The sequence below is a fragment of the Rhinopithecus bieti genome, unplaced genomic scaffold, assembly GCF_001698545.2.
Source record: "Rhinopithecus bieti isolate Rb0 unplaced genomic scaffold, ASM169854v2 scaffold_15776, whole genome shotgun sequence".
Lineage (NCBI taxonomy): Eukaryota > Metazoa > Chordata > Mammalia > Primates > Cercopithecidae > Rhinopithecus > Rhinopithecus bieti.
This window is the reverse complement of record NW_016808836.1, coordinates 739758-751210: the sequence shown is the minus strand read 5'-3', so window position 1 is coordinate 751210 and position 11453 is coordinate 739758. Positions and strand designations below refer to the sequence as shown.

Genomic DNA, 11453 nt, shown 5'->3' with positions numbered 1-11453 from the left:
AGCACTTCGGAGGCCCGGGTGTGGGGATCATTTGAGGTCAGGAGTTTGAGACCAGCCTGGGCAACATAGCAAGAACCCCTCTCTACAAAAATGAAAAAAAAATTACCCTGGCCTGATAGTGCAAGCCTGCAGTCCCAACTGCTCTGGAGGCTGAGGCAGGAGGACCCCTTGAGTCTGAGAGTTTGAGGTTGCAGTGAGTTTTGATTGTGCCACTGCACTCCAGCCTGGGGAACTAACAAGACCCTGTCTCTTAAAGAAAAAGACCTACTCTCTGGATGAGAAAACAGGCCCAGGAAGGGAAGGAGTTGCCTGAGGTCTGTCTGTGAGTGGCTGCCTCTGGGTCCCCACCCAGGTCCACCTGCCAGCGTGGAGGGCGAGTGTACCAGACCATGCTGCTCTGGGAAGAGACCCCCCAGGCCAGGTATGGCAACTCAGGCCTGTAATCCCAGCACTTTGGGAGGCCCAGACGAGAGGATCACTTGAGCCCATGAGTCTGAGACCAGCCTAGCCAACAAAATGAAACCCTGCCTCTACAAAAAATAAACATTATTAGCCAGATATGGTGTGCACGCCTGTGGTCCCAGCTACTCGGGAGGCTGAGATGGGAGCATCAGTTGTGTTCAGGAGCCTGCAGTGAGCTGTAAAGGCGCCACTGCCCTCCAGCCTGGGCGACAGAGCCAGACCTTGTCTCAAAAAAACAAAAAAGGGTGGCCCCCGCCCTCCGCGCTGCGCTCCTGGCCAGAAGCCTCGAGGGGACTGCGTGCAGGACAGAGGCCTCATGAATAATTGAGGGTCTCAGGCAGGCGGCCGCCCCGCAGATGTCGCCCCACCGCGGGTGGGGAGGGGGCGGCGGTGACATCACTTCCTCCCCTGCGGGGTCCCCGCGTGGGTTATAAGGCGCTGCAACCCTGGCCTGCACAGTGCCTTGGACGCGTGGGACGCCCACCATGCCGCCCCGAGGGCCAGCCTCTGCGCCGCTGCTGCTGCTGCTGCTGCTGCTGCTGCTGCTGCTGCTGCTGCTGGGGGCGGGTGAGTGTGGGACCCGCCAGGGGCCAGGGAGCAGGGACTTGGGTGGGAGGGAGTGGGCAGTGCACCCAGCAGAGGCTTCAGGGGCCGAGCCTCCAGCTGGGGACGCTGCACCTGCCAGATGGGATGAGGAGGGGATGTGTGGGGACTGGCACGCCCATGGAGCTGGGGTCGGTACTGGGGACAGCAGCCAGGGCGGCCAAGCCCAGTGCCAGTCTCCTTTCTCCACAGCCACCGCTGCTCCCCTGGCACCGAGACCCTCCAAGGAGGAGGTGAGGAGTGTGGAGCCCTTGCCCTGCCTCACCTAGCTGGGGCCCTGCCCTCCCTGCACAGCCTGCCCCATGATCCCCATTGCCTTCAAACCAGCCGCTCTCCTCCCCATCTCCCCTGCCCTCAACCTCCCCTCTGACCCGGCACCCCTGCCCCCCAGCTGACCCGCTGTCTGGCAGAGGTGGTCACAGAGGTGCTGACCGTGGGCCAGGTCCAGAGAGGACCCTGCACTGCTCTTCTCCACAAGGGTAAGGAGGCCCCGGGCCACACTTGCCGTCCGGAGCCCCATCGGACCCGACCCCACCCCACCCAGGGTCCTGCCCAGGTGCCCACATGCTCTCCCACCTGGGCTACCTGGAGGAAGGGGTCCTCATTCCCAGAGCCCTGCTGCCTGGGCCAGCAGGGCACTGCCCAGCATTCACACCTGACAGAGTCTGGCCACCAGCTCCACCCTTGTGGCTCCCTGCAGAGGGACCAGATGGGGCAGGGAACGTCCCCTCCCAGGTAGGATGAAATAGGACCCTCCCCTTCCAGTCTGGGCAGCGCCCCTGTGAGACTTCGGGCAGGGCCCAGAACTCTTTAAGGCCTCAGTTTCCCAATTCGAACTCCTGACCTGAGGTGATCAGCCGTCTCGGCCTCCCAGAGTGCTGAGATGACAGGCATGAGCCTCCATGCCCGGCCTCAGTTTCCCAATTGGAGGCTTAGAGAGTGCCCTTTCACTTTCTGCCAGAGATGTGTGGGACGGAGCCCCATGGCTGTGCATCCACCGAGGAGAAAGGCCTGCTGCTTGGGGATTTCAAGAAGCAGGAGGCTGGGAAGATGAGGTCCAGTCAGGAGGTGAGGGATGAGGAAAAGGAGGAGGTAGCAGAGAGGACCCACAAGTCTGAGGTCCAGGAACAAGCCATCCGTGAGGAAGGGCACCGCCAGCTCCACCAGGAGGAGGACGAGGAGGACGAGAAGGAGCAGAGGAAGAGGGGGCCCATGGAGACCTTCGAGGACCTGTGGCAGTGGCATCTAGAGAATGGAGGGGACCTCCAGAAGCGGGTGGCAGAGAAGGCCAGCGATGAAGAGACAGCCCAGTTCCAGGCAGAGGAGAAGGGGGTGCGGGTGCTGGGCGGGGACCGCAGCCTGTGGCAGGGGGCCGAGAGAGACGGAGGAGAGAGGCACGAGGACTCACCCCACCACCACCACCACCACCAGCAGCCAGGGGCTAAGCCCAGGCAGGAGGAGAAGGAGGCTTTGGAGAGAGAGGTGAGTAGGGGGATGGAGGAGGAACACCAAAACAGTGTGGAGGCAGGGTTGACAATGGTCAGCGGAGTTACAACTCAGCAGCCACCCGTGCTGGCCCTGCACCACCAGATCCATCACTAGTGGATCTCAGTGGCCAAGACTGACACCAGGACTGGGTAACAACTTCCGTGCAAGGCCTCTGCCTCCTACTTCCATACTACCGTATGGACTACAGCAACCAAGATGGTGCCATTATTGCACAGAAGCAAACCACCGTCACTAGCAAGTTGGCCACCGTGAAAAGTGGCTACTGTGCCTGCTTCACTAGATGAGTTAGATACCATTGCTGGGTCATGGTAAACAAGGTGTCACCATGATTGGTGGTACCAGTAACAGGCTGGGCATGGTGGCTCACACCTGTAATCCTAGGGAGGGGTAATACTTTCAGAGGCCAAGGTGGGAGAATCCCTTGAGGCCAGGAGTTCGAGACCAGCCTTGGCAACATAGTGAAACCCTGACTCTACAAATAATTTAAGAAATTAGCCAGGCATGGTGGCGCACGCCTGGTCCCAGCTCTCAGGAGGCTGAGGTGGTACGATCGCTTGAACCCAGGAGGTTGAGGCTGCATTGAGCCATGATTGTGCCACAGCACTCCCGCCTGGGCAACAGAACAAAACCGTCTTTAAAAATAAATAAATAAGGCTGGGCCCGGTGGCTCACGCCTGCAATCCCAGCACTTTGGGAGGCTGAGGCGGATGGATCACCTAAGGTCAGCAGTTCGAGACCAGCCTGGCCAACATGGTGAAACCTCATCTCTACTAAAAATACAAAAAATCAGCCGGGCGTTGGTGGTGTGCACCTGTAATCCCAGCTACTCGGGAGGCTGAGGCAGAAGAATCACTTGAACCCGGGAGGTGGAGGTTACAGTGAGCCGAGATCATGCCACTGCACTCCAGCCTGGGTGACAGAGGGAGACTCCATCTTAAAAATAAAGTGCTGTCACATCACAAGGTGCCCATCCCAGGCACCTTTGCCAGTCCCAAGCCACTGCTGTTGGCTGTGGTCACGTTAGCCAGCACCTCTTCCAGGGTTACGGCAGTCAGGATGGTCACCATCACAGTCCACGATGATCAGAACAACTGCTGCTGGATGCCACTATGAGAACCAACATGGCCCACAATCACAGTGACCGAGGTGGCCTGCCTTTGAAGGTGGGTGCTGACCACCCCATTTCTGACCCCACCAGGAACAGGTGGAGGAGCTGCTGGAGCACTTGAGAGACGAACTGAAGAAGGTGACAGAGACGCTGGGGGAGCAGCTCAGGAGGGAGGGCTGACCCCTGCCTCAGGCCCTCCTTCCTCCCGACACACCCTGTGGCTTAGGACTGTTGACCCCAAAGCCTCCACCTCACCTAGCACCCCACGCCACCCCTACCCAAGCAGGGGAGGAGATGGGCGTGCCTTGGAAACACACCCAAGGAGGCGAGTCTGAGCTGGGCAGGGGGCTGGGCTCAGCCCCGACTGAGGAAGCACCCCCACACCTATGCACTCCCACCCCAACCCTTCTGAGTGAATAAAGCACAAAGAAACGCAGCCTACCTCCGTGAACAGCACTTGATGTGACAGGGACGGGCCCCAGAAGGACCCAGAGGATGGGAAGACAAGATCAGTCTGGTCTCTGGTTGTCAGAACTGGGGTTTTATTTATTAAATTGAAAATTATATTAACAATGAAATGAATCAGACGGGGCCGGGGTCGTCAGGAAGAGGTTTTGAGGCTGGGGTGGGAGGCAGCCGGGTTTGGCTGCGGCCGCTGTGAACCACAATGTCGTCGTATTCATCCTGGGGGCAAAGGGGACCAGGCAGAGGGGCTCAGGTGGCTGTCACTTTGCCCGCCACCCATGTCCTCATAGAGCACCCTAAGAATTGGGTCTTGCCTCAAAACCCAAGTTTCCCCGCTCCTGGCTAAACCTCCCAGTTTCCTAGCTCTCAAAACTCCCTTTTCTTTCCTTCTCTCTTTTTTTTTGAAATGGAGTCTCGCTCTGTAGCCCAGGCTGCAGTGCAATGTGCAATCTAGGTTCACTGCAACTTCCGCCTCCCAGGTTCAAGCGATTCTCCTACCTCAGCCTCCCAAGTAGCTGGGATTACAGGCATGCACCACCACACCCAGCTCATTTTTGTATTTTTAGTAGAGACGGGGTCCTGCCACGTTGGCCACACTGGTCTCGAACTCCTGACCTTGTCATCCGCCCACCTCGGCCTCCCAAAGTGCTGGGATTACAGGCGTAAGCCACCACACCCAGCCAGAACTCCATTTTCAAGGTCACTTTTACAGACCAATTTCTAGCTCAGCCGTCACTCCAGTGTTTGAGCGACTGAGGTGGCCCTCCTCCACCCCTTCTCTCTGCCTTTACCCAAATTCCTCCACACCCATCATTTAGCACCGCACCTTGCCCAAGGTTGGATCCGTATAGCTGGGTTCTCTGACTATCTCTCTCCCCACCGCTGGCGTGGGTCCTGCTCCACCACTGGTGGTGTTCAAATCACTGCCACCCAACGTTGTCTTTTCACAGCCTGAGATCTCCAACTCCTGCTCCCTAAAATCACCCCTGGTGCTGCCACCCACCCCCGCCTGTGTTCACCAGTCACTGCGACCAAGGTCTTTTCTCCACCCCTGCCTGAGTTCTACCTTTGCCACTGTCTTAGTTTTTCAGTCACTTCTGCCCAAGCTCTTCCCACCACCCCTGTCCAGGTCTCTCCTGACTAGTGCCCCGTGTCACTGGCCGCTGCTGCCTGAGTTCTCTAACAGCAGCCCAAGGTCGGTGCCTAATTATCTTCTCCGGCTTCTTGCCTGCCGGTCTATCCTGAACCCCCAGCTGGGCTGCTCTGTCTCTCCTCCTGACTCACGCCCTCGTCTCCGCTGTCACTGTCGCTACTGCTGCTGCAGGGGCCGGGTTTGTCGTCCTCGCCCTCAGGCTCAGGGGCTCCGTGTGCACGGAGGAGGCGGGCGAGGATGGGGCTGGGTCGGAGCATGGCACTGCCCAGTGGGGTTCGGCCACCGTACATGCGGGCAGCAGGGTTTGCACCTGCCCTCAGGAGAAGCTCCAACACATCGGCTGCCTGGGCCTCCACTGCCAAGTGCAGAGGGCTCCGGCCGCACGTGGGCTCCTGTGGGGGAGCAGCAGAAAGGTCAGAGGGCCCAAAGAGGGGATAAGCCCCCTCCCGCCGATGGCACCTTCCCCCAGGTTGGGGCTCACCGGTTTGTCGAGGTCAGCTCCAGCATCTCGGAGCAGCCGAACCATCTCCACATCTTTGTGTATAACGGCCACATGGAGTGGGGTGTGGCCTGGGGACAGAGTGATTGGTATCAGATGAGGTGAGGGCCCCCCCGCCCCGTGCTTTGATCCAGAGGGAGGGTCATGTGGCCTGAGGGTGATCAGGTTTGGGGGCTGGTTCCTGAATTCTTGGGTATGGCAAAGAGGTACCTGGGTCCTGTCTCGGATGGCCTGAGCTTGCTGGCAAGTGCTAGTGCCTGGGTTGTTTGAAGCCTGGAGCCCGTGGGTAAAAAGCCTGGGGTCTGTGGACAGGGGACCTGGATTTTGGGGCCAGGTGTAGACCCAAGTCTCTGCTCTTATTTCACAAAGGACCTGAGCTGGCATGCTGGCTCACACCTGTAATCCCAGCACTTTGAGAGGCCAAAGCAAGAGGATCACTTGAGCCCAGGAGTTCAAGAAGCAGCCCAGGCAACATGGCAAGACCTCGTCTCTACTAAAAATAAAAAATAAAGGCTGGGCACGGTGGCTCACGCCTGTAATCCCAGCACTGTGGGAGGCCGAGGCAGGCAGATCATTTGAGGTCAGGAGTTCCAGACCAGCCTGGCCAACATGGTGAAACCCTGCCTCCACTAAAAACACAAAAATTATCTGGGCCTGGTGGCACATGACTGTAGTCCCAGCTACTCGGGAGGCTGAGGCAGGAGAATGGTGTGAACCCGGGAGGCAGAGCTTGCGGTGAACCGAGATAGCATCACTGCACTCCAGCCTTGGTGACGAGCAAAACTCCGTCTCAAAAAAAATAGAATATGCCGGGCATGGTGGCTCACACCTATAATCCCAGCACTTTGGGAGGCCGAGGCGGGAGGATCACGAGGTCAGGAGACTGAGGCCATCCTAACACAGTGAAACCCCGTCTCTACTAAAAATACAAAAAAATAGGGCCGGGCAGCGTGGCTCAAAGCCTGCTTAATCCCCAGCACTTTGGGAGGCCGAGACGGGCAGATCACGAGGTCAGCGAGATCGAGACCATCCTGGCTGAACACCAGCTGAACCCAGTCTCTACTAAAAAATACAAAAAACTAGGCCGCGGCGAGTGGCGGGGGCGCCTGTGTCCAAGCTACCTCGGGAGGCTGAGGCAGGAGAATGGCCATAACCTAGGCGACGGAGTTGCAGGGAGCTGAGATCCGGCCACTGGCCCTCTAGCCTGGGCGACAGGAGCGAGACTCCGTCTCAAAAAAAAAAAAAACCACAAAAAAATAGCCAGGCGTGGTGGCACTGGGTGTGGTGGCACGTGCCTGTAGTCCTAGCTACTCAGGAGGCTGAGGCAGAAGAATCGCTTGAAACCGGGAAGCGGAGGTTGCAGTGAGCTGAGATCACACCACTGCACTCCAGCCTGGGCAATAGAGCAAGACTCCGTCTCAAAAAAACAAACAAAAAAGAATAAACAATAAATAAAAAATTAGCCAAGTGTGGTGGTGCACGCCTGTAGTCCCAGCTACTTTGGAGTCTGAGACCAGAGGATCATTTAAGCACAGATCAAGGGTGCAGCGCACTGTGATAGTGTCACTGCACTCCAGCCTGGGTGACAGTGAGATCATCTTTAAAACAAACTTAAATTGGCTGGGCGCAGTGGCTCACGCCTGTAATCCCAGCACTTTGGGAGGCTGAAGCAGGCAGATCATGAGGTCAGGAGATCCAGACCATTCTGGCTAACATGGTGAAACCCCATCTCTACTAAAAATACAAAAAATTAGCTGGGTATGGTAGTGGGCACCTGTAGTCCCAGCTACTCAGGAGGCTGAGGCAGGAGAATGGCGTGAACCCGGGAGGCGGAGCTCGCAGTGAGCCAAGATAGTGCCACTGCCCTCCAGCCTGGGCGACAGAGCGAGACTCCATGTCAAAAAAAAAAAAAAAAACTTAAATTAAGGTTCCTGCCCAGGCACAGTGGCTCACGCTTATAATCTCAGCACTTTGGGAGGCCGTGGCGGGCAGATCACCTGAGGCCAGGAGTTCAAGACCAGCCTGGTCAACATGGTAAAACCCCATCTCTACTAAAAGTACAAAAATAAATTGGGCATGGTAGCATGTGCCTGTAATCCCTGTAATTCCAGCTACTCAGGAGGCTGAGGCAGGAGAATCACCTGAACCTGGGAGGTGGAGGTTGCAGTGAGCCAAGATGGCACCACTGTACTCCAACCTGGGCAACAGAGTGAGACTGTCTCAAAAAAAAAAAAAAAAAAAAAAAAAAAAAAAGGGTACCAAGTAGCTGAAAAGCCTGTGACCTGGGGGTGAGAGGTAGGCCCTGAACACTGGGTCCTGAATGACCTCAGTCCATCTGAGGAGGGGTCTGGTCTCAGGTGGCTGGGCTTATAGGCAGGGGAACAGAAACTTGGATGTTAGGACTGTGGGCAGATGAGCCCTTCTTCCCATGAGGCTGAGGAGGGCTGTCTCTGAACCCTGCTGCCCATCCCTGGGAATCTGGGGTGCCAGAGTTTCACAGAGGGCCTGAGCTCTGCATTCCCTGGTCCTGGGTGGGGTAGGGATCCCAGCTGCAATACATTCTGCAGGTGGGGAGCCTGGGGGCCCAACAACTGGATCCTGGCAGCTCTGAGTCTGTGGGTGAGAGGTCTGCATCCCAAGTGACCTGGGGCCTCCAGGTGGGGGTCCTGGGTCCTACATATCCAATTCTCAATCATCTGGACCCTGAGTGGAGGTCCCTGGTCCCAATGTCTGGGCTCCTGAAGCCTAGGCATGATTTCCCAAGGAGCTCGGTCTCAAATCAGGGAAGCTGAGCCCAGGGCCAGGTGCTCTCGCCTAGCCCGGGAGCTGAGTCCTTCCCTGATGACGCGCGACCCTCACCCTCGTAGTTTTCGGCCTCCAGCTGCAGCTTCCAGTCCTCCTCACTCTCTTCTTCTTCCTTCTCCAAGTTGGAATCGGGGTACAAGGCGACAGGCGTGTGGTTGGCGTCGGGAGTATGGTCAGGGCCCTGAGCGAGGGAGGTGTCGGGGGCTTCCCTAGGGCGCCGGGGGCGGGGCTGAAGCAGGGCACGGGCACAGGCGTGTGCTCCCACACGGCAGGCCAGGTGCAGCGCCGTGTGGCCCCTACGCTCCGCCACGCACAGCCCGGCACCTGCTGCATACAGCTTCTCCACCGTGGATGCCTCCCCCAGGATGGCTGCCAGGTGCAGGGCCGTCTGCAGAAGCAGAGGACAGGCAGAAGGGAGTCACACTCGGAACCCTGGACCCCAAGCCCTACACCATCCCCTCGTGGCTCACCTGGCCTAGGTCATTCTGCAGGTCCATGTACTCAGTGCCAGCTGAGAAGCCTAGAAGAAAATCCAGGAAGGGTTCATGCTGATGAATCACAGCCAAGTGCAGAGCCCTGGGGACAAAGACCGGGGTCAGAGGGCAAAGTTCAAGTCCTCTTGCATTCCTTCATTCGACAAACATGGGGCGCCTACTGTATGCCAGGCCTTGTGACCACAGTTCCCAGAATCCCCTGTCAGCTATCTGGGAGGTCAGAGGTCAGAGTTTCATCAGCAAATTCATGGAATCAATGTTTATTCAGTGGGATTTCCACTTCTGCCCAAGATGAAGTAACATGGACCAGAATCCCCTCCCAAGTGAAACAAACAAGCAAACAAGAATCAGACGAAATACGGTATATGAAGTAACAGTGTTGAAGACACTGGACATCGTGCAGTGAATCACAGTGACCCCCGAAAGACAGGAAACACGAGGTGGGCCCCACACTTGACTGCCACAGTTTATTGTCCTGAGAGAGAGTCAAAGCCATGGTGCAGAGAATCCAAGCAGAGCCCATCAGGCTGTCTGAGGTCAGGAGATGGACATGGAGGAAGAGTCTGTGGAGACCAGGGTGGCTAGTCATAGGACAGAGTACAAAACAAAGAGAGTTGCCAAAGGAGAGATGCCTGGGGGAGGTTCTCTTGTGTATTTGGGAGAATACGGATCAGCTATGCCCGTGAGTCTGTGGGGATGGGAAAACCATCCAAAAGGATTTCAGAAACGTGCTTGTTACTCACACAGGGCCAGGAATAGTGAGTGTTCCCACCAGCCAGGCTGGAAAAACATAATCACAGGCTATTGGGTGGGATACTCAGGAAGGTCTTGCCTCAATAGTGGGGAATTAATTAGCTGTAGAAGGGGTACTGCTCAACACCCACCTAACAAACCATAAAAGCAAAACTTGCAAGACTCAAACTACTGCTTCTGAGGAATTTAATTCCACCGCAGAATAATATTCAAGAATATTTATAGGAATACAGAACTATCCAGACTAACAAGGTAAAATTCACAATGTTGGCTGGGTGCGGTGGCTCATGCCTGTAATCCCAGCACTTTGGGAGGCCAAGGTGGGTGGATCACGAGGTCAGGAGATCGAGACCATCCTGGCTAACACGGTGAAACCCCGTCTCTACTAAAAATACAAAAACTTAGTCGGGCGTGGTGGGAGGCACCTGTAGTCCCAGCTACTCGGGAGACTGACGCAGGAGAATGGTGTGAACCCAGGAGGCGGAGCTTGCAGTGAGCAGAGATCACACCACTGCACTCCAGCCTGGGCAACAGAGCGAGACACTGTCTCAAAAAAAAAAAAAAAAAAAATTCACCATGTCTGACACCTAACCAAAGATTATCAGGCATGTAAAGAAGCAGGAAAACATGATCCATAATAGGAACCATCAATCAATTGAAACTGACCCAGAAATGACACAGATGTTAGAATTTGCAAACAAGAATATTAAAACAGTTCATTATGCTGGGCACGGTGGCTCACACCTGTAATCCCAGCACTTTGGGAGGCCGAGACAGGTGGATCACTTGAGGTCAGGAGTTTGAGACCAACCTGGCCAACACGATGAGACCCTGTCTCTACAAAAAACACACAAAAAATTAGCCAGGCATAGTGGCATGTGCCTGTAATCCCAGCTACTCAGGAGGCTGAGGCAGGACAACCACTTGAACCGGAGAGGTGGAGCTTGCAGTGAGCCAAGATCGTGCTACTGCACTCCCACCTGGGCGACAAAGTGAGACTCGTCTCAAATAATAATAATAAAATAAAATAAAGTTATTTTACTCTGTGTGAAATGACATAATTTCACTTTAAGGTAGCCATGATAACTTAAAGTTGTAAACTATCAACCCTACAGCAGGAGTCAGCAAACTTTTTCTGTAAGGAGCCTGATAACTATTTTAGTCTTTGTAGGTCAATGATTTCTCTTTTGTTTTGTTTGTTTCTGTTTTGCTTTGTTTTCTGAGATGGAGTCTTGCTCTGCTGCCCAGGCTAGAGTGCAGTGGCGTGATCTTGGCTCACTGTAACCTCCGCCTCCCGGGTTCAAGCGATTCTCCTGCCTCCCAATTAGCTGGGACTACAGGCGCCTGCCACTACGCCCAGCTAATTTTTTGCATTTTTTTTTTTTTTTTTGAGGCGGAGTCTCGCTGTGTCGCCCAGGCTGGAGTGCAGTGGCGCCATCTCGGCTCACTGCAAGCTCTGCCTCCCAGGTTCACGCCATTCTCCTGCCTCAGCCTCCTGAATAGCTGGGACTACAGGTGCCTGCCATCACGCCCGGCTAGTTTATTGTGTTTTAGTAGAGATAGGGTTTCACTGTGTTAGCCAGGCTGGTCTTAAACTCCTGA

The 11453-nt window shown here is 55.8% G+C and overlaps 2 protein-coding genes across 9 annotated transcripts in view; one reads left to right on the top strand and one right to left on the bottom strand.

Moving 5' to 3' along the window:
• The first annotated feature begins 202 nt into the window (after positions 1–202).
• On the top strand, positions 203–4118 carry CCER2 (coiled-coil glutamate rich protein 2). 3 transcript variants are annotated; one of them, XM_017887409.1, is made up of 6 exons: positions 203–421; positions 922–1029; positions 1258–1298; positions 1457–1544; positions 2027–2547; positions 3773–4118. In XM_017887409.1, exons 2-6 carry the CDS (start codon positions 948–950, stop codon positions 3860–3862), a joined length of 822 nt encoding a protein of 273 aa, XP_017742898.1. In that variant the 5' UTR covers positions 203–421; positions 922–947; the 3' UTR covers positions 3863–4118. The 3 variants fall into 3 exon arrangements, with proteins under 3 accessions (XP_017742898.1, XP_017742895.1, XP_017742897.1); XM_017887406.1 differs by lacking the exon at positions 3773–4118 and having other exon boundaries at positions 2027–2980; XM_017887408.1 differs by lacking the exons at positions 203–421; positions 3773–4118 and having other exon boundaries at positions 666–1029; positions 2027–2980.
• An 84-nt stretch (positions 4119–4202) lies between these two features.
• NFKBIB (NFKB inhibitor beta) overlaps positions 4203–11453 on the bottom strand; it is a 15496-nt gene continuing 8245 nt past the window's right edge. For 3 of the 6 annotated variants that reach the window (XM_017887394.1, XM_017887395.1, XM_017887389.1), the window contains exons 2-6: positions 9075–9180; positions 8659–8992; positions 5782–5870; positions 5432–5692; positions 4203–4366 (exon numbers count right to left, since the gene is read on the bottom strand). In XM_017887394.1, coding sequence (XP_017742883.1) covers positions 4265–4366; positions 5432–5692; positions 5782–5870; positions 8659–8992; positions 9075–9101 — 813 coding nt within the window. In that variant the 5' untranslated portion in view covers positions 9102–9180 and the 3' untranslated portion in view covers positions 4203–4264. Of the gene's footprint in view, positions 4367–5375; positions 5693–5781; positions 5871–8658; positions 8993–9074; positions 9181–11453 lie in introns of all 6 variants that reach the window. The other 3 variants (XM_017887390.1, XM_017887392.1, XM_017887391.1) reach the window with 2 other exon arrangements.

Excerpts from the sequence above, each read along its gene's own strand:
- CCER2 (XM_017887406.1), top strand. The coding sequence starts at position 948 with ATGCCGCCCCGAGGGCCAGCCTCTGCGCCGCTGCTGCTGCTGCTGCTG. Across the intron at positions 1,030-1,257 it reads GCTGCTGCTGCTGGGGGCGG|CCACCGCTGCTCCCCTGGCA; the intron begins GTGAGTGTGGGA and ends CTTTCTCCACAG. Across the intron at positions 1,299-1,456 it reads CGAGACCCTCCAAGGAGGAG|CTGACCCGCTGTCTGGCAGA; the intron begins GTGAGGAGTGTG and ends CCTGCCCCCCAG.